The sequence below is a fragment of the Ambystoma mexicanum genome, chromosome 6q (assembly GCF_040938575.1).
Source record: "Ambystoma mexicanum isolate Mex_15411 chromosome 6q, UKY_AmexF1_1, whole genome shotgun sequence".
NCBI classification, from domain to species: domain Eukaryota; kingdom Metazoa; phylum Chordata; class Amphibia; order Caudata; family Ambystomatidae; genus Ambystoma; species Ambystoma mexicanum.
Window position 1 is genome coordinate 875,935,470 of NC_090937.1, and position 20,745 is coordinate 875,956,214.

The 20,745-nt window shown below is 45.4% G+C and overlaps 1 protein-coding gene across 4 annotated transcripts in view; it reads right to left on the reverse strand.

Annotated features, from left to right (window-relative positions):
- NEK1 (NIMA related kinase 1) overlaps positions 1-20,745 on the reverse strand; it is a 2,768,493-nt gene that overhangs the window by 322,462 nt on the left and 2,425,286 nt on the right. For all 4 annotated transcript variants that reach the window (XM_069631399.1, XM_069631400.1, XM_069631397.1 and 1 more), the window contains one exon: positions 13,229-13,449. In XM_069631399.1, coding sequence (XP_069487500.1) covers positions 13,229-13,449 — 221 coding nt within the window. The remainder of the gene's footprint in view (positions 1-13,228; positions 13,450-20,745) is intronic.

Here is a 20,745-nt window from a genome sequence, read left to right on the forward strand (position 1 = left end):
TACACTGGTCACACCCACGTACTTTTCACCTCCCACTCATTAAGAGCTGCCAACTCCCAACATGCCGGCAACTTTTCACCCAGAATTCCACCTCACAACTAATCATTGGTAATGCAGATCAACTACCCCTCCAAGCTAACAAAGAAAGGGGATCACACATACCTCACCACGACACCCAGATGCACACGACTCTCAAAATCACGGACTACACAAGCAACCAAAATGGCTACCTACTCAGATACACCCAAATCACCAAAGTTACCACAAAGCTAAAGTGCAAGAGCCCCAACCATATGTCCAAGAGCCCCAACCATATGTGCAAGAACCATAGAATCCAATTTCTATAACAAGTTATTTAACACTTCAACTATGACCATCTGAATGTCAATGTGCATGCTGAATCCTAAAATATATCACCTCTACCATTCTCCCAGCACAAAGGTGAGCCCAAGAGCACAATACAGTTTCATACACAAAACACAGTCCTCCAGGGTTCGAGGTAAGCAACACAGAATACACATGAAAAGTGAATAACTTCGCAGTAGCATGACGCAAAAATCATTAAAACCTCCATGGCACCAGGTTAGAACCTTACGTATTTTACCTAACGGCTCAAATTTAAAACTGGCTAACTGCAGTAACCTATACGCATCAAGGACCACTCCCAAAATAGAAATGATAACTGTGTTAGGTAACTACCATATACAACCCACGGACCTGACATAAACAAGCATGCTCACGCCAGAACAGCCAATAAAGTACACCACCTAGTTCAAAAACCCCTGCCATGTGGCCAAACATCAAAACAATAAAAACATGCATTGATCAGCCATCAGATATATAAGGCCTCTGGCAACATGTTAACCTTAATTTCAAACTAAATTCTAACTGCAGCTTTAAAATAAATATCAAGAAAGAAGTTACCCAAGTAAAAAGCTAACTATGTGCAACTGGATCCAGTAGAGTGATATGCAGCAAATGGAACACTCCTTCACTGCTTCCCCACTCACTGCACATCTCCAGAGAATAGACTATGCAAAATGAAAGCAAGAGCAAAAGAAAACAAGCATTGGCAAAGCCAACAGTTTGACATTTGTAGTTTATTACATCTTACATTTACCATGGAGGGAAGGAATGAGGAATGAAAGCACAGAGGAAGAAATAACAGCATGGGAGGGAATGAGAGGCAGCGCTAGGGGGTGAAAGGAGCACTGTGTGGGTAGGAATAAAAAATCAATGGCAACACGAGTAAGAATAAAATATCCAATAGATGAAAGGCAGGCCAGCAACAGTACACAGGAGCACTGTACAACATTTGAAGGAAGGAGTGACAGGGCAAAGGGAGGGGAGGGCAGAGCAACAGCACAAAGGGGCAGGGGTGTGATCGACAGCACAAAGGCGGGCGAAGTAATGGCACTAGAGGGGGAAGGAGTGACAGCGCAGGTGGGAAGGAGCGACAGTGCAAAGGGGAGAGGAACGACAGCGCAAGGGGGGAGAGGAACGATAGCGCAAGGGGGAGAGGAACGACAGCGCAAGGGGGGAGGGAAGCGACAGCGCAAGGGGGGAGGGAAGCGACAGCGCAAGGGGAGAGAGGAGCGACAGCGCAAGGGGAGAGAGGAGCGACAGCGCAAAGGGGATGGAGCGGCCGCACAAGGAGGAAAGAGAAACCGCACTCGCAGGGAGGAGAGACAGCGCAAAGGGGAGGAGAGCAAGCAGGGAGGAGAAAAAGCACAAAGACAGAATGGATACAAGTTTCGAAAATCTTTATTTAATATTTTGGTTGGGTTTGTAGAATTCCGAACTTGCCCTAACTATAGAATGGGAGTAGTCTCTACCATTAAACAAATAACAAAAGTACAAGTCAGTCTAGTCAAAATAAAAAGACCTACACTAAGAAAGCCAAACCATGTCCTTCTCAAAATGACAAATGTTTTAAGGGAATACAAAAGGAAAATAGTGTCTCAAAAGAAATGTCAGAATGGTTTAAGTAACAACTCCCTTTCCCAGTTCAGTTTAGGCTAGAAACTTCTGGTCGTTCAATCACTGCCTCAGGCTTTGCCCGCATTGTCATCAATACTTTATTCACATTCAGTTTCTCAATTTCTTACAGTTCTGCACATGCTTCCCTCTGCCGTGCTCAAGCCGGTCTCTTGTTCATGGGGGTTCCCTTCCCCAAGTTTGATCTTAGGTTTTCTTTTATTGTTGAAGACTTTCGAAACTGCAAAGCTTTTACATAGACCTCTGCATGACCATTTCGATCTCACCTTCAACAATTCTGCAATTCACAATCTTCCTCAACTTGCAACACCAATGCTTCTTTGTACTTTCCTCTTGTAACAAATTCTTCTTAGTATTTCTTTTCCACCAATACCTCTTGGAACTTGCAGTTCTTATTTTCTTTAGTTTGCCCCTTTTGCCCTTTGCAAATTTCATATCCTTTGTCCTCTTGGCATATTTAAAGTTCACATACTTTGGTTTCCTCCTATACAACTTTCTTTCTTTATTGCAGTAACTTTCTTTCCTTTGGTCCCTGCCATACCATCTTTCAACTCTCAGAACATTTCACAGAGACATTCGAACGGGTAACCTCACCTCGCAGGACCACTTTGTTACTTTACATCCTTTCCATTTCACAATTCAGCAATTGTCCTTTCATTCACGTTTTATCGGCACACGCGCAACCTTCAACTTTCAGTTGACAATGACTTTTGCTTTTAACACAGACTCACTGGTCGTGTTAATTGGTTTCCTTTCATCTTTTCATACATCAATCAAGGCTGTTACCAATGCCTCTCTGCTCCTCCCCAACTCTGCCGTGTACCCGGGAGGGTTGCGGGCCGCTTTCATGCAACTTGAAGGTTTCTTTCCTTCGCTCACTCAGTTTCAGACCTGGAATGCTTACGGCTTCCCGAAAGTGTGGATTTCTCGCCTGGCTCTCTCTCGATTCTTGCCATTGCCTATTAGCCCGATGGCCTTCCAACTTCCGCAGCTTGGCTCGCTTCAGCCTCGAAAGAGCTGTTCCTTCTCGTGCCCAGCCTCACTCAAAGTGTACATGTGCGCGCCACCTTTTATTTTCACAAGAAGTGTTAACAAGTGACAGGTGTGTATTGTTAGGACTACGTGCCCGTCTCTGCTTGGCCTCATTACAGGGAAAGGGCCAATGTAAGTCAGGGGAGTTAATCTTTCTAACCTCATACCTCATCTTCCTCGGCTCAGTACTGTTGTCAATGTAAAGTGGGGAGAAATTATGGGAGCTGTAGTTTCCCATATAAAATGCAAGGATAGGGGTTGGATGGGTTGTGGAAAAGGGGGGATACCATGCCTCACCATTGGGTGCTTCTCCCCTGCTCCACGAGGATTCCCAACCAAGGTGATCCTCCATCGCTTGTCCACCCCCAGGGTTGGGATCCAAAAGTGATAGCCTTTCCCTGGCCTCTCGAGTACGGGATCCCCGGGGGACTAGGCTGTGAAACGCCCTCTGGTTTTTCACATAGGGAAGTGTACTCCACATGAGAAGACTTGCCCCACTGACTTCCCCCGGATCAGCTAGTCGACCATATATAGAAATACATGAACGCCGGATTGCCTACGGTGAGCCGCGACTACCGCCATGAGCTTGGTAAAGACCCTTGGAGTGGAGGTTAACCCAAAGGGAAGCATTTTGAACTGATAGTGCTTGTCCCCTATAAGGGACCTTAGGAATGTGTGCTTTTGATGTATTGGCAAATCCTGTAGGTCTATTGACATCAACCAGTCATGCAATTCGAGAGCGTGGAGAATTTCTCTCAACGTCACCATCCTGAATTTGTCCTTCCTCAGGAACTTCTTTAGGACCCTGAGGTCCAGAATGGGACGGAGACAACCTCCTTTCTTGGTCACCAGGAAATACCGGGAATACAAGTTCAACCCTCTCTGATCAGGATATACCTCTTCCACAGCACCCTTTGACAAATTTCTGCTTTTGTTGGATCGCACCCACAGATTAAGCACCCGCAGAGGGTGTTAGGCAGAAACCTGTCCAGTTCCCTTAGGGAACACTGCAAAAGATTTAAGACTACAGGTGTTGGCAGTAAACCCACTTGTAGCATTCTGTACCACCCAGATTTACCTGGTAGCTGTGGCTGAGCAGTCAGACTTCTCTCAAGAAGAATTAGGCAGTATGCAAAGTATAGACAATAGGCACTCAGACACACCAATACAAGCAAACACTGACCAGAGCTTTGGTATCAAAGTATATAATTATTTATTTAAAAACACACTGTTTGAAACACTCCAGCACTCTTATTGTAAAGCACTCTAAACACAGTTACTATTATAATATATACAACCCTTATTCCTTATCAGATAACTCTTAGTAAAACACCACTTATTTTCATACAGAGGTGAGCGCTTAACTATAGATGGCACTCCAATAAGTTTATGAAAAAGGGAGGGAAAAAGACAGAATATGGAAAGGTACACCACTCTAAGATTTAGGAACACTGTTAGCAAGGCAGAAGAGCAAAAGTCACTTGTGAGCTAAAGTCCATAGGCTGGGCCCACTCTTAGAGAGAGCAGAGCACAAATGCGCCCAAGATCACACAGTTACACTAGGCTTGGAAAGTCTTGCAGAGAGTTCGAAAAAGAGTTTAGAGAGGCTCAGAAGAGTTTAGCCAGGGTGTCCCAGGCTAACCCAGGTTCGAAAGCCGGGGGCTAAATCTACCCCGTACAGTCGGTGGCAAGGGAAGCCAGGCGGGACACAGTACCTTAAGTGGGAAGGATCCTCCAGCGGTGGCAGTTGTTCCTGGCAGTGGGTGCAAGTCTCGTCGTCGTCCAGGGGAAGAGAAGATCTCGACTTGGAGGAAAGATGAAGGTCGTTGCACTACCAGGGAAGAAACCAGCCGCTGAGTTTTCCGGATAAAGGTGGTACCTTTGTTCGCGGTCGTGGTAAAACGTGGTATCCTGTTTGCTGGGGTGCTTGGCACAGGCAAGGCGGCCACGAGGTACGTCGGGAAGGCGAAAAGACGGTGAAACTGGTTATCCCCACCAGTCAAAGGAAGAAGACTCTCCAGCGGGAGATCTCCTCTGTCGTTGGGAAAAGTGGTGAGACGGTCCAGCAGGGCTCCACCGGTGGTGGTGTCGTGGCAGGTCAGCTCAGCTTCTCCCTCGTCGGATTCTTAGGTCCTGTGGCGACTTCTGAAGTTCCAGTCCCCAAAGCCCCGCTTTTATGCAGAAAACCCCCATTCACTCAGCCTAGCTGTCACTCAAACATGCTAAGTGGTGAGCCGGCCGGCTCACCACCTGGGCCAATCAGGACGGAGTGCGACTTGAGTTGCCGAGGCAACTCAGTCCAGGGTGCCTAAATTCACCTCCACCCCTTTTAAGTACCCCAGACAGAGTGGAACCACTTTGGAGGGCTTCTGTGGAGAAGCCCGCCAAAAAGTGGAACAAAGGGCTCGACTTGGGTTGGAGTCACAGAAGAGAACACAAACGCCATTTTAGAATCAAGTTTTGGCAAAAAATACCAACCGGAGAATTATATTAATTAAATAAACCGGCGGTATGTTCGAGGCTACCGTAAATAATTAAATAAAGGTAGTAGCCTAAAACAATGGGAAATCCCATAGGAAAATATTCGCAGTTGAATATAAAAAGTAGTATCCACTGCCACCAGCCAAAACTCGATCAGGGGGATGGAGACGTGCCCCCTCGACTAACAGACCCCGGGGCAATTGAATTGCCCCAGCCAGTACGTTCACAATATGATGGTTTGTACTGGTTCTGTTCAGAATTTAAGACTAGTAAAGTCAATGGTGACTTTACATGCCCTGGGAGACAGTAGTCAGTCCCAGGGTATGGAGTCTATACTGGGGGGTCACTATGACACCCCTGTGTCACTGCACTGAGGGTGCTGTGTAACACACATCACAAAAACACATGAAGCCCTATGGAGTAAAATACCCCATTGCCCATTAAACACATCTAGATTCAAAGAAACACACTCAAATCATGCCCAAGAGTGAGGGTAAAAGAGTCTCACTCTTGGCAGGAGAAAAAAATAAACCCCAAAAATCCAGCAAAGCTGCTGGGGGACTCACTAGGTTAGGAAATTCAGCCTAAACAGAGAATTCTCCCTAACAGAGGGCTTGCTTCGGAATACCCGCCGGATGAGATTACCAGAGTCCACTTCTACACAACGAAGCAGGAGGTCATGGAGGTGGGCCGTACCCGGGATGAACTGACTTTCCAGGGCTCCTCCTCTACACATTTTCCAGGATTTGGCAACTGCCATAATTCAAAAATGCGAAGCTCTTCTTACGGGAGCAGAAGATCAGGTACCGCTGGCTGCTTCCCACCTCCGTACAGTTTACATTTAAGGGGGTGTCACGGACGATATCTTGCCTGGAGGCTGCATAGGGGTCCTGAATGCAACTTCCCCAGACAAGGGAGGTTGTTCTCCGCCGAGCACTCCCACGGGCGCGAGAGCCTCCAAGCAAAACCACGTTGCTCTGCCTGGTACAGAGTCCAGAAAGGCCCAACTCAGGGAAATCTCTTCCACACTCCTGATCCTAAGAAATGCGGTTACTAAAGGGGTCCTCTACTCTACTATTGACTACTAAAGTTTCGGCAGCAGGCACCGGGGAAGCGCTGATTAAAGCTGGGCTTCAAATGGGCTTCATGCGGTATACGCCTCACCTCAAGGGGGATGTCACCAAAAGATCCTTGGGGAGTTTTGCCTCATGTTTTTGTCAACCTTACGTTTTGGAGTTCGTTGTTGGGACTATTTTTTATTACGTTTGTTCACTCATTTAAAACCTTGGTTGGAACAGTATATCAGAAAACTTCATTGGCAGCTGAAACCCACCTATTCCGCCCCACCCCACACACTATGGAGGGAGAATGCCTGCTAATACCTCACCTGAACTTGAGCTTTGTCTCGCTAAATGTGAAAAGTTTGAACTCTCCAGTAAAACGGAAATCTGTCCTGAAGCGGTTGAAAGAGTTAGAGGGAACCGTAATTTTTTGCAGGAAACCCATCTCCTTCCGGCGGACCACACTTCCCTTTGGAGTAGACTTCACCAAGCAATTCTTGGCCTCTGGTGGGACCAAAAAGGGGGAGTGTTCAGGGGGGGGTTGGCAATCCTGATGGCAAAGGGCATCCAGTTTTAAGAATTGGACACTATTCAAGATTCTGGCGGTCGATATGTTGGAATGAAAGGTAGGCTCCTGGGACAACTATATTTATTAATCTCCATCAATGAAGGACAAGAACATTTCTTAGGGGAACTAGAGTTGTCTCTCCTTCCGGTTCTAGAGGGCCAGATTGTTATTGGGGGAAACTTTAATGGGGACACTGACCCTAACAAAGATAAAAACTCATGCCCCCTTTTCCAAATATTTCAAAATCACCCTTGGTATCCTTCACGTTTTCAAGTCCCTAGTACTGGTGGACGCTTGGAGAGTTTTACATTCAGGAGAACAAGACTTCACGTTTTTCTCACAGGTTCATCACACACCTCTCGGATAGATTTGATACTGGTATCACGCCAGTTTATACCATTTATAGATAAGGTGCCTATTGCCCCCAGGGTTCTCTCAGACCATGCCCCGGTCGTCTTGCATATTAGAGCTTGGGATCCAGCCGCGCCTCCCAGACCGCAATGGCGCCTATATGATCCCATCTTAAATTATATGGCCCTGGGGGACAAGACAGCGAAAGCAGTACAAAATTATTTCCGGGAGAACCCCATGGAACTGACATCCCCAGCTGCAACATGGGACGCTATAAAAGCTGTTGTCAGTGGAGTCCTAATAGCTCATACAGTGGCCTATCACAAACGGAAGAAACAAACTCGAGCCCAACTTGAACAAGAAATCTCAGAGATCAAGGCTGAATATAAGAAGGGGTGGTCCCCTAAACGCCACTTCGCCCATTTGGTTACCCGAAATAAACTGGAGGCCGTATGTGCCGAAGAGACATCCCAAACTTTGAGCAAGCATGGATGTTATGCTAAAGGCAATAAAGCCAACCGGCTCGTAGCGAGAACATTGGCCAATCCAGAAAACGAAACACTATCATAGGCCTTAAAACTCAACAAGGGGTGGCTTTACGACACACTACTGAATAGCACAACTAGCGCTAGCCTCAAGTTCAAAGTTAAGTGGGAACACGAATTGAGACTGGAGTTCGATGAGAAGGAATGGGAACGCATTGCCCACTACCACAAAAAGGTTTCCAGGAACGCCCGACTGCAGCTCATCCAATTTTACATAGTCAATCGGGCGAATCTTACGCCAGGGGTGATCTCCAAATTCAACGGGGCAAGTATCATTGAATGCCCTAAGTGCCGCGAAACCCGCGCGGACATGACACACATGTCTTGGGGATGCTGGGTGATACAATCCTTTTGGGCGCAGATAGCTGCTGAAGTGGCAGAAGCGGACATAATACTGGATGTGCAAACACCTGCAGCATGCATCCTGGATAGCTACAAAAGAGGCAAAAAAATTAAGTACCTAATGTATATCCTGGCGAAAAGACGCATAGCCATGGGATGAAAGAGCATCAGAAGTCCTAGTATCGAACTGTGGTGGGAAGACCTCCGCAAATAGACAACGGCAGAAACTGGAGCATGGGACAAGGCGCTACGTAAACAGAAACTGGACATCAGCGAAGACCTACATCAATGGGTGGCGATTACAACGTCACTATTAAACCCCAGGCAAATAGAGGACGCTTCAAGTGACACAAACCGCTCTTGATCGCAGTTTGGCGCGACCTATATTGAAGAACTGACGGTGGTCTTGAGAGGGGGAGGGGTGGGCGGGGAGTTATATATATATATCTTTTATTGAATGCATGTTATGTTGTATTCGTGTATTCTGTATTATTAAAACTTAATAAATATATATATTTTTTAAAAAGATCAACAAGGGGTGACTCAATATGGGGAACAGCTTAAACTACAATTAGCGACAGCCCACCTTTTAGAAACAATGTCAGTATCGAGTAAAGGGTATATTGAGGAAGCTGCTCTGCCTTGCCTGTTCCGGGAGGAGATGGAGGCATTAGAGGCCCCAATTCAGCAGGAAGAGGTGGTAATTAGAGCCTTGAAATCCAGAGCGCTGGGCCCTGATGGATTCCCTGCAAAATTCTATAAACGTTTTTGTAGTCAACTGCTCCAGTCTTTGACGTCCCTCTTTAATTCATTTAGAGAGGTGGGTAGTGTAACTCCCTCCATGCAAACTTCTACCATGATATTAATTTTAAAACCGGGTAAGGACCAGAGAGATTGTGCCTCCTATAACCCCATCTCTTTGTTGAATATCAATGTGAACATTTATTCAAATGTATTGGCAAACCACTTGTCCCCACTCCTTCCAACGCTGATCAATGCAGACAAACAGGTTTTGTCTTGGGAAGAAAAACGGGGGAAACATTAGGCGAGCCCTGAACCCGATGAAGACGACCACCATGAACCAAGGGAAATTAGCTCTTTTAGTCCTAGATGCCACTAAGGCATTTGACAAGCTGGATTGGTCTTTTATGCACTTAACTCTAGAGGCTTTTCATTTTGGGCTCTGGTTTAGAAAAAGGATCTCGGCCAATTATACCTCCCAGAAGACTACTCTAGGCTAACAGGGAACTATCATCCCCGATACCCCTTACATGGGGCACACGACTTGGCTGCCCCCAGTCCCCCTTCTGTCCGCCCTAATTATGGAGCCATTGGCACAACATATACATAGTAACACATCAATCCAAGGGGTTATGGTTTGGGAATCTTCTCATAAGGTATCCCTATAAGACAATGATATATTACTCTCCATTAGTAATATTCGGCCCTCCATTCACGCAGCTCTTCAAGATCTCCGATTGTTTGGTCAAGTAGCTGGTTTCTAAATAAATTATGGGAAGTCGATGGCGCTGGGGGTGGGCCTGTCCTCCCAAGAGGTCTCCTTTCTTCAAGCCCTCTGCCCACTCAGCTGGAATACCAATTCCGTTGAATATCTAGGGTTCGGCTCACAGCTTTCCCGAAAGACCTCTATGTGGCTAACTCCCCCTCACCCCCACATAAGAACACTAGAAAAGGACCTAGTAAAATGGGTAAGCCAAGAGATTTCATTGAGGGGCCGAATCACAGCAGTTAAAATGAACTTACTTCCTCGCCTCCTTTACCATTGTTCTTGCCACCCAGTCGAAATCCCGAAAAACACGTTGGACCGCCTTCAAAGTAAAATCCTGGGATTTATCTGGCGGGGCAATTAGTCTAGGATCCCTAAAAAGGTCATGATAGGAGGTTCCGGTTGGGGGGTTTAAGGGTGCCAGGTTTACGTAAAAATGTGGAGGTGGCACAAATATCGCACCTGTTGACTTGGATGTCCCTCTCTCCCCCACCGAAGTGGGCTGAGATTGAGTCCAAACTCTCACCCCCTTTGTTTTCTGCCCTTCATTCCCCAGGCTACACGAAAGCAATGGCAGAATATGCTCTCATCAACAAAGGTCCCTGTGAAGTCATGGGATGAGGCTTTGAGGTCCATTATCTCCAATCTTTGGCAACCCTGCCTTCTCCCCGGGTATGCATTCAGAAGCTTCTGGGAGCTGGAAGAGGGCGACCTTCAAATATTGGCCGAGCTATTCAAAGGAGGCCAACCACGCTCGTTTGAGGACTGCAAAAGGACGTTTTAGCTCTCGGAAGCAAACAGTTCTCATACGCCCAGCTACACCACTGGATCACGCATCCGGAAACAAGGCATAAGGCTACGCAAACTCTGAGTCCAATTGAGGTGACGGCATGGAGGGTCCAGAGATGGGCGGGGTCTCCAACCTATATAAACTCTTAAGGGAGGACTTGTTTGCTTCTCTTCCCGCTTACAGGAGCCGTTGGGAAGCAGATTTGAGCTACCAGCTAGAGGATCACTCATGGTTAGACATTTGGGCCAGGGCACACTCCTCCTCCAGATGTGTGACCAACATCAAATGTGCCTTAAAACTCTTATTTTGCTGGTACTATCTCCCAACACAGATACACCACTATCAGGCTTCAGGACCTCCCTCCTGTTGGCAAAACTGTGGGGCACTAGGCTCATACTACCACATGTGGTGGGACTGTCCACCCGTTCATTCCTTTTGGGAAAGCATTGTGGCAATCATAGAAGCCATCACTGGTAAACTTCTGATATGTCCTAAAACTCTTCTCTTGGGGGGCCCCCAGTGAGGGGACAAACCCTAAATCGGGTGTGTGGGTGAAGTTGCTGACACACTTATTGTTGGCAGCGCATATCACAATCGCCCGATGCTGGAAATCTGTGGAAGGGCCAGAGCTTTCCTTATGCTGGATTAAAGTATGGTACGGGCTGTTAGCGGAAAAGATTACAACTGCAAGGGAAGGAAAGATCCATCACTTTCTAACTTTATGGGCCCCTTTGCTGGACTATGATCGTGAATATTCAGCGTTTAAATTTAAACCCCGCCTGGCGAGACTCTAATTGCACCCGGGTGAAACTAAGTAACACTTGAATACAAGGAGGAAATGGGCTACACGGGGTTCTGTTTCTATATGTGTCTTGTTTATCCAGTCAGGCACACACAAGATGATTTATGTTGAGCGCTTTACTTCTTATTTAAAGACCTTTATGCTCTGTATTTCTTGTCTTTTCCTTGTTCCAACCGATTAATAAAAAATGTTTGGGGAAAAAACATTCCATCCTCGAAAACGGGACAAAAGAACTGTTGGCGATAGTCGGCTTAAAAGGTTCCCCCACAGATGTCAACAGGACTGGTATCGGCGCCGAGGGAATGGCTTAGACGTCGTGGGTAGGAATCTTTTGACGGACAAAAGTCGACGGTTCTCGGATCTTTGTCGGCATCAAGCCTGAAGGCTTGGTTGATGGAGTGGACGGACCGGTTAGTATGGGGTCGGGAGCACCGAGCGCCGCTTTCACTGCCAAGGCTTGCTGGTCGGGGGGTGGGGCGGGCCGCACTGACAGCAGCTTGCTATTCAAAAATGTCCAGTGGTTGGTCCCGTACTTTGTTCCGATGATAGTCTGGATTTGCATTCGTGGTGGCGCTGTTTCTTTCGCGAAGAAGAAAAAGAAGTATGGCTTCTAGAGTGGGACCACTTTTTCACGATGCCTATCCTTCCCCTTTTCGCGAGTGGCCTCCTTCATTTCGGAACACACCAGACATTTTGTTGACGGTCGGCCCAAAGCCAGTTTCCCGGCTCTCTCACGTAGAGATTTCAGCTGCATTTTCGAGCACAACGCACAGGCCTCTGTGTCGTGACTCACACCATAGACAAAGTCGTGGGGGTCGGTCAATGACAGTTTGGCCTTGCAATCCGTGCACCTTTTGAAGCCTGAAACCTGGTGAGTTGACATCGCGGTCAAGGTTTCGAAAGAAAAAATGTCAATTTTGACAGAGAAATATTGAGTGATACTGGAAGTCGTGTTCCCGAAGCAGCATGCATGCGCGAGGAAAAAAAAGAGCTGACGCATGGGGCGTAGTGAAGTGATATATATATATATATGACATCTGATGTCACGTACAGCAAGATCGATAGACAGCAGTCGAGGTCCACTACGCCCCCTGTTGAAAAAGTTTCAGAGCAGCAGAGCTGGATGAGGAGATCTATGAAGTTGAGGAATCTTCGGGAGAAAAGTAATCCATTGAAAGTTGATTTTCCAGTTCATCAGATATCTGTCAGTCTGAGGTTTTGCTGCCTCTTTAGGTATTAGGTAAATGTTCATAAGAGGCTTACCTTAACCTCTTATCTTTGTTCAGCAAGCTTTCATCAGAGTTTATTTCCAACCTTTTTGCTTACTCAGGCAGTCTCTTCCTAGCAGATCTTCACATTTTTTTTAAACTTCATTGTTGTTCTCCATTGGTATATTGTTTTCCGATGCTTTCTCTTAGTTGGGTTGGATTAGGGGCTTTTCACCCCACCGTATTTCCCAGAATGCTATGCTCCGTCTCTCTCAACATTTGGGGATAGTAAGAAAGATTCTAAGAGGCCCGCAGACGTTTTGATCCTCTTTGTGATTGCAAGGAGGAACACTGTGACATGGACATGACACCAACACTGGTGACTGGTGAATTCATCTGTGTGACTGTGTCACCGACATGAATGACTGACGTAACGTCCCGTTTCATTGCCCTTCCTTTTCTATAGTGTCTAGGCACAATTTGTTGCAATTCTTATAGATATAGTTACAGGAAATGTAAAATGATAAAGTAATGTGTACTCACCTTTGGATTGTTTGCGTCAAATAACCCAGTAGACAGTCCAATCAACAGTGAACATTTGTTCTTTTTCTTTACTGGAGGTTCAGAAAGTGAGCGAGGTTGTAAGTCATCATCTATCCAGGAGTATGTGCACACAATCGGTGTCCTTGCCTGTGCTCCTTGTGGTAGGTCGACCTTATGAAAAAAAGGTTGCTCCTGTGGAAACATGTCACTAGAGTGACTCTCTGGTGTGTTAAAAAAGAAAAACAGCTCACATTAACAAAAGGCATCCAAGGTAAATCTCACACAACCATCTAAATGTGGCAGGAGACAAAAGCATCCTCATTTTGACAGTTTTCTAGCAAAGTAGTTAACTACTTAAGACACACAATCTTTCACCACATTTCAAACTACTTTGGTCATGCCAGACATGTATACTTAGACTAATTAAAATATAAACATTTTATAATAATATCTGAATCGACAAAACAAAGGTTAACAGCTAATACCAGTGATAGAAAATATAAGTTACTAACCATAATGACTCTCACACCATAATCCCCTTTACTTAAATATATATCATCAAAATTGTTTATTTGGATAATGAAATCCATTAATAAATACAACAATAAACAGTAATATTCATAAATAAAAGTGCAGTACAAAAACATTGAAACAAAAGCAATACAAATAATAAACACAGTTAGTGTGCATCAGTGCAATTGACTTAAAAAAAGATTCTCACTCTAGTCACCCTCTTAAACGACAATAATGCCCATGCAATATTGTCGGCCGTCAAAAGAAAATACAAAGCCGGTTGACACTGCATAAAGGTATATTATCTTAGTACTGGTAAAACTGTCCCATTCCTGATGCACGAAAAGGATGGGCAAAAAAAGACAAAATGTAAAAGATCTTCTAATTCTACATTGCACAGAGGGCAACTAGAAGCCTCTTTGGGGACATGCCACTTGGCATTATTGACATTCAACAGTGAGTAACCGGACTGTGTTCTCCCAACCTATTCCCCCGGGATCCTCTATTCAGGTGGCCAGTGACGGGCCATCGCTTTTGGATCCCGACCCTGGGCGTGGGCAAGCAAGGGAGCATCACCTGAGTGGAGGGTCACAAGGGATTGGGAGGCGAATACCCAGAGGCGAGACATGGTATTCCCCCTTTTCCAACTGTATGCCACTCTCCCTCAGCCTTAATGTGGTATTTCCAAGCACACCCCACCCCCACCTTCCCATTTCCACTCTGAAACCCCTTGCTCAGCTTTCATGGGATATTTGCAATCCCATTCCATCTCTGCTTCCACATTTCCGACTAATACTGGGAAGAAGAATAGGCAAGCCTAGAGTAGTGAGGAACACCTATGAGAAACATCTTGAGAAACAAAGGAAAGACTGCCACCAACTACCATTAGGTTGTCCCATAAATAGAGTCAGGCAGGATCAGGCATGTAACACTGACCACTCACACCTTTCTCCACTGGACTCTTTTCAGGACTAAAGGACAGGCATGTCCTTTTAATTGGAATATTGAAAGTCAGGCAAGCCCAACCCTGACCACACACCTGCAGCCCATTGACACAGCCCAGGTGTATGGTGTATAAAAGGAGGCTGGTGCGGGGGCAGTGGCAGAAACAATTGGAGGCTGCATGGCTGAGTCCAGCAGTGAATCCCTTCTCAGTCCCAAGCCAGATTTTAAAGCTGAAGTAAAGCAAGTTGGTGATGCAGAGTGGACCATGAGAGTAAGGAAGCAGAAAGATGCAGCAGAAGGAGCCTGGAGAGTCCGTAGGAGAGCGGAATGCCGTTACGCAGGCCCAGTGTTTGGGAGGGGCTGCAGCGTGGCTAGGAAGCAGAATGCAGCCTGCTGGCTGTGATGAGCGGAATGCTCGTTCCCTTCGTACGTGTGCCGGTCCCAAGGGTGCCAGAGGGGAAGGTGGTGAGACCCTGGCCTCTACACAAGCATCCAGAAGACAAGAGATAGAAACTTGGTAGTGTCCGGGTGGCTGGAGCGAGGGAAAGAAAACATTGCTGCAAGCAGCACAAAAGTAAAGAGAAGAGAAATCAGAAGGAAGAGAACGTGAAAAACTGAAAGAAAAGTTTAGTGTGCTAGAGGCGCGGAATTAAGAAAAGGAAGACGTTTAAAGTAAGCAAATTGTTGAATGCGAGCAGCAGAAGGGGAGCTACACATAGAAAACGAAATGGAAGCAAAACCCCTAACAAAGTCAGATAGAGAAATAAATAGGAAAGAAGGTGCAAGATCAGACTGGAAGGTGCAAAGAGTGTGCCAAGGGCACAGGAGAGAAAAAGAATGGGATAAAGGCACGGGCAAGAACATGTCAAAGAGAAAGAGAAAGAATCAGGAGAGGGGTCAGAGTGGTCATGCTTGGGAAAAGTAAAGAACCCAGTCGTATCGAAAGTCTGATGCTGCCCCAGACTCTTGCTTAGCTTCATAGTGATGAAGGGGCCAGCCTCCTCAGGCCATGTTGCCAGATAAATTAGTCAAACTTACAAGACCACTTTGAGGAACAGGCCAGCCCTTTCCTTGCTTTGAAGCTAAGCAGGGTCAGCCCAGCTATGAAGCTAAGCAGGGCCAGTCCCTGTTACTGCATGGATGGGCATCGAAAGGGCATCTGAATTATATGTTTTTTTAAACCCTGCTACTGTCAGTCCTTAAATGTTTTGCACTCAGAGACAATTTTTTTGCCTTTTGCTGAATTGCATTCTGGTATGTGTAGTCTCACAGTGAAGATGGGGGGGGGGGATAATGCCACAATTGTACACTTTTGCCTAACATAGTTCTATAAGGATTTATATATGAGAGTGACACTATGATATGTGTACTTTTCAAGTTAGCTTTATAAAGCAGAGTATTGTTGAAAGCCAGACATGGGGGTGAGGAGGGGAAATGACGAGAGAGCAAGTAAGTCATCAGTATTTGCCCACGATGTGGCAAGAGAGTTAACAATCCTGGAACTGGTGCAGTTATTTTGCCCCCGATTGTGGCTGCTTTTCAGGGCACCAGTAAAGGACACATCTGGATGGACAGCGTAGCTTTTTTTCCAGAGACCGGATACAACCATTAGTTTGTTTTTGGAGGTTGGTAAGCTTGCTAGAGTATTTGGATACCAGGATTTTACTCAGGTTGTCATGTTGCCAGTGCAGACGCTTACCCACAAGACCACAAGCACTTGCTTCATATTGGGATTTTGTTTTCCATGTATATGTGCTATAGAATGTTGGGTTTAAAAGGTGAACACATTTTGTACTTTGCCAGCATATATATTGGAAAATTTCCAAAGGAAGGTTATTTTTCTGGTGTTAATTACTTTTTTTTTAAAGTCCAATGCTATTTTGTCTTGCACACGTTGGTCTAAGAAGAAGGTCAATTGAACTACATTTGTATATTTCACTTTAATATATATGGTCACTTACTGTGCGTATATTCATATGTGCAAGCTTTTAATTTTCGCTATGGGGACAAAAGTACCTGGGCATATGTTATTCTTGCAGCTGAACATTTTTTTACTGCTTTCCGTACTGCTTAAATGCGGTTAGTTGGGGTTGCGCGATGTATCTCAACAGTCACAGAGACCAGCCATAAAACAAGGGGCGTGTAGCATGCTGCTTAACCAAAGTGCATGATCCTCTGGAAATAATTTAATCACAAAGGTACATTAACTAAAAACAATGGGAGTTCTTCAAAGCCTGCAATCTTTTATTCACAATCAAAAAAATAGATATTTTTACAGCTACAGTGACATCGAGGATGAAAAAAATCACTGGTGACCCGGGTCTCACTTCTATGCAGTAACAAGGACCGACCCAGCTTAGCTTCAAAGTGAGGAAAAGGCCAGTCCCCTAAGCCCATGGTGCTTAATAAGTGAGGCAAACATGGCCTGAGGGGGCTGTTCCCTTCCTCACTTTGAAGCTAAGCACTCAGTGTGCGTATAGGCATGGGTGCCAGCTTTAGATTTTTTGCTATGGGTGTAGAAGGTACGTGGGGAAATGTTATTCCTGCTCCAGCCATTGTCTTGCCATTTCTGGGCTGCTTAAATGTGGTTAGTTAGGGTTGTGCGATGTATCGCAACAGTCAACAAGAGGCCGCCATAAAACAAGGGGCTTGGAGCACGGGACAGGACATTTCGGCGCGGCAAGTTAGCCGCATGCCATTATGGCACAACCGTTTCAACGCAGGTCCCTTTTGGGTGTGCCCAGTTAAGCACAGGGACCTCTAGGCGCAAAGATGTTGTGGCGTGAGAGGTCGCAACTGGTGCGGCATGAACCTGCAGGCACTTTGCATTTTGTACCTCTCTGCGCAAGGATGTTTTTGCGCGAGAGGTCACAATTGGCATAAACCTGCAGGCATTATGGTCATAGGCTGCACAACAGGGGGCGCCAAGTTAAGGTGGCTTTCGCTGAATTTCAGGGGTTTTGTTGTGTTAAGTTCTCACCTTAACGTTCCTGCAACTAAAGTTTGTTCCTTGAATATATATATATATATATATATATATATATATATATATATATATATATATATATATATATATATATATATATATATATAAAAAGAATAAAAAAAAATCTGAGCCCACTAAAGTGAGAGCGGGCGTGTCACTCAGCCTGCTAGTTCAGGCGATGACACCCGACAGCACGGCTTTGCGCTCCAACTGCAGCTGAAAAAGACAGCTCTTAGGTGTGGAAGGTGGAGAAATACTCTACCCTACAGACACTCTGGAAACTGTTCTAGGATCTAGGGAACACTAACAAGCCTATCCAGAGTGAAAAGTAATGAAAACACCTGCAATAGTCACCCAGATATGGGGGGACAAACGGGAGTAATCCGACCCGGAAGAAAAAGCTCTCTTCTACTCCCCCGGATCATGAGGTCAGGGGCGTACAAAGACCCCAGAGGCAGCTGATGTGTTCGGAAATCTGAAAGACACTTTCCTTTGGAATACAGGAGGTGCCAAGCCTCCTTCCCCTTCCCCAGGGGACGATAATATGGGCAATACGGATGTAACACAGGACACCGACGCCTCATCAGTAGACGACAAGCCAGTCGCAAAAATGGGGCAGGAAACCACTCGGGGTAAGAATAAGAGCAAAGAAAGAAAAACATATTGAGGATCCAGAAACCGAGGTATTCGATATGTTCAACCCTGAGAGTATTAGGCAGAGTGTGTGTTGCCGTGGGGAGACTCTTTGAAATTAACTCTTGGATACCGAGTATTTTGTTTATGCCCATGTGAGGAGGCGTCCATAACAGAGGAAAATGTGCTGCTTCAAGCGAAGCAGAGCAAGTGCGGCAAAGTGTGTGTTGCTCTGTGTTCCCGTGGAGTCCCAGTGGACCGTTTCTGGCATTTTGACAGACTGTCAGTGGAGACACAGATGCAGACGTAGATAACAGGTACTTGTTCTGATTGTAAATACCCGTTCCAGTACTGCTCGCATTCTGCATTTGCATTCCGCATTCCTTCTTAAAGCCACATTGATTCTTCAGTAACAGTCACGTTTGCACCCTGGCAGTGCAATAAAATCTTATCCTTACAAAATATATCAGCTTCCTCATTTGCCTACCTATTTGTTTAATAACATTTGGGGGGTATTACCAGGAGTGGGTCAATGCCAAATTGCTACAATTTGAGAAGTAGCAGCGCGACTTGGCGGGACGATTTAAAGGCACCCGAATCAGAAAATATGCAGAGAGAGATTGAACAAGCATCTACTATGTCCCTTTCCCTGGTAATTCCATAAGAAGTAGAATGCCAACCCAGACACGACCAAGTACCATCATAGACATCCAGTCCATGCCCAGTAGCACATCCCATGAGTGCTATACTAAGGAATTATATGGAATAAACACTTTCAACATCATCCATGAAGCGCATCATAAAAAAGGGGATGTCAAATAAGAAAAGATTGCTCAGTGATAGTATACTGTGCAAAGGAAGACCTATAGACCAAATACACCTGGAGGAGGTCGGTGCTGATTTGGTCATGAGAGAAGAGGTCAATGTAACATCAAATGTGGCAGGTCTATTAGTAGGATGTGACCGTGGAGGTCCTTCCACCTTTCAGAAGGGGCACCTATTGACAGATAACAAGAATAAGGACTGACCCCCTCCTCCATCAAACATCAATTCTGATAACACATTGCCAAATTCAACCCCATCATCGTCGACTTTCGTCCTGAACTCCCTGGTCAGTGTATTTGAACTACTGAAGAGCGAAATTCAAATGCAATCAGGTAGTTGGCTTGAATTAACTAGGGAAGTCGGGTCGTGTGAATTCTCAATGGTGGGCCTTACTGGCTTGATCAACTCTTCAGTTTCTAATGCCTTGTGCTCGTTAAAGGAAGAAAGTCAGATGCAATCAATGATATCAAAGGACATCAAGTTATATCTGGTTATCCTAGAACAGGAATTTCAATCAATGAAATCAGGGGTAAAAATCCTGGCGAGAGAGCTAAACGAATAATCAGACTATGAATATTCCGCTGGACGATACCCCTCTGTCTCAGTCAACACCAGAAGAATTCACAAGACTTGCCAGTATGGTGACGCTCTCTCAGACTTATCTAAGAGATTGCCAAATGAAACAGATGGTCCGGCAGTTACTATTATGGATCAAGAGACGGATCTTGCTATCAAACCAGCGAATCTATCCAGGAACCAGATTTCTAAAACTGCTTCCACATCGAGTGCTACTGCTACGTACTCAGTGGACTTGCATAGTAAGGAGTCCTCAAACTCTGCTTCTACATCTAATGCAGACATGAGAAGTAACAAGAACCAAAAAAACAAACAGTAAAAATAAAAAAATAGAGAGAAGCTCAACAACGACAAGCGATCTCCAAGGAAAATGTTGAATCCCAATTAAAGAAACTCAAAAACATAAAGGAAACCAAGAAAAAACACTCCGGAAAAAGGCAATTTTTAAAGCGTTAAATAAAGCTTCAAATAAGATCAGACCGGAGGTATTAAATCAGTCCGCTTTTCAACAAGCAGGTATGAACACAATAATGCAAGAAGTGAATGACAGCACTACCAAAGAAGATTCATCATCTAAAAATCGTTCAGGTTCAATAATGACCAAGATCAGCGTGAGCCTTCAAACAGACGATCCAAAAGCAGTGGAAAAGGCCCCATTATGCTGGGCCCCGATCTTTTTGATTGGATTATGAGGAAAGCACTACGACAAAAACAAGTGGAGGACTTCTACTCAGCAACAATGGAATGGTAATACATTCAAAAGGACAAAACAAAGGAGGGGGTACAGAAGCAGAGAAAGTCGACTTAAAGCCCATAAGAGAGAAGTGTGTGCCAGAAGGGAAGATGGTTGAGGAAAATTAGTCCACGAATGAACAGAGCCCTTTATCAATACAGAGAATATGACTAAAGAGACTGAGCCCATTCAGGGTCAACCAAGTTTGAACCAGGTAAACATTCTGGCAATAACAAAACAAATACCAGACCTATGTTTATTGTCCTCACATGACATCAACCGTATAAACTTTACATACAAACAAGT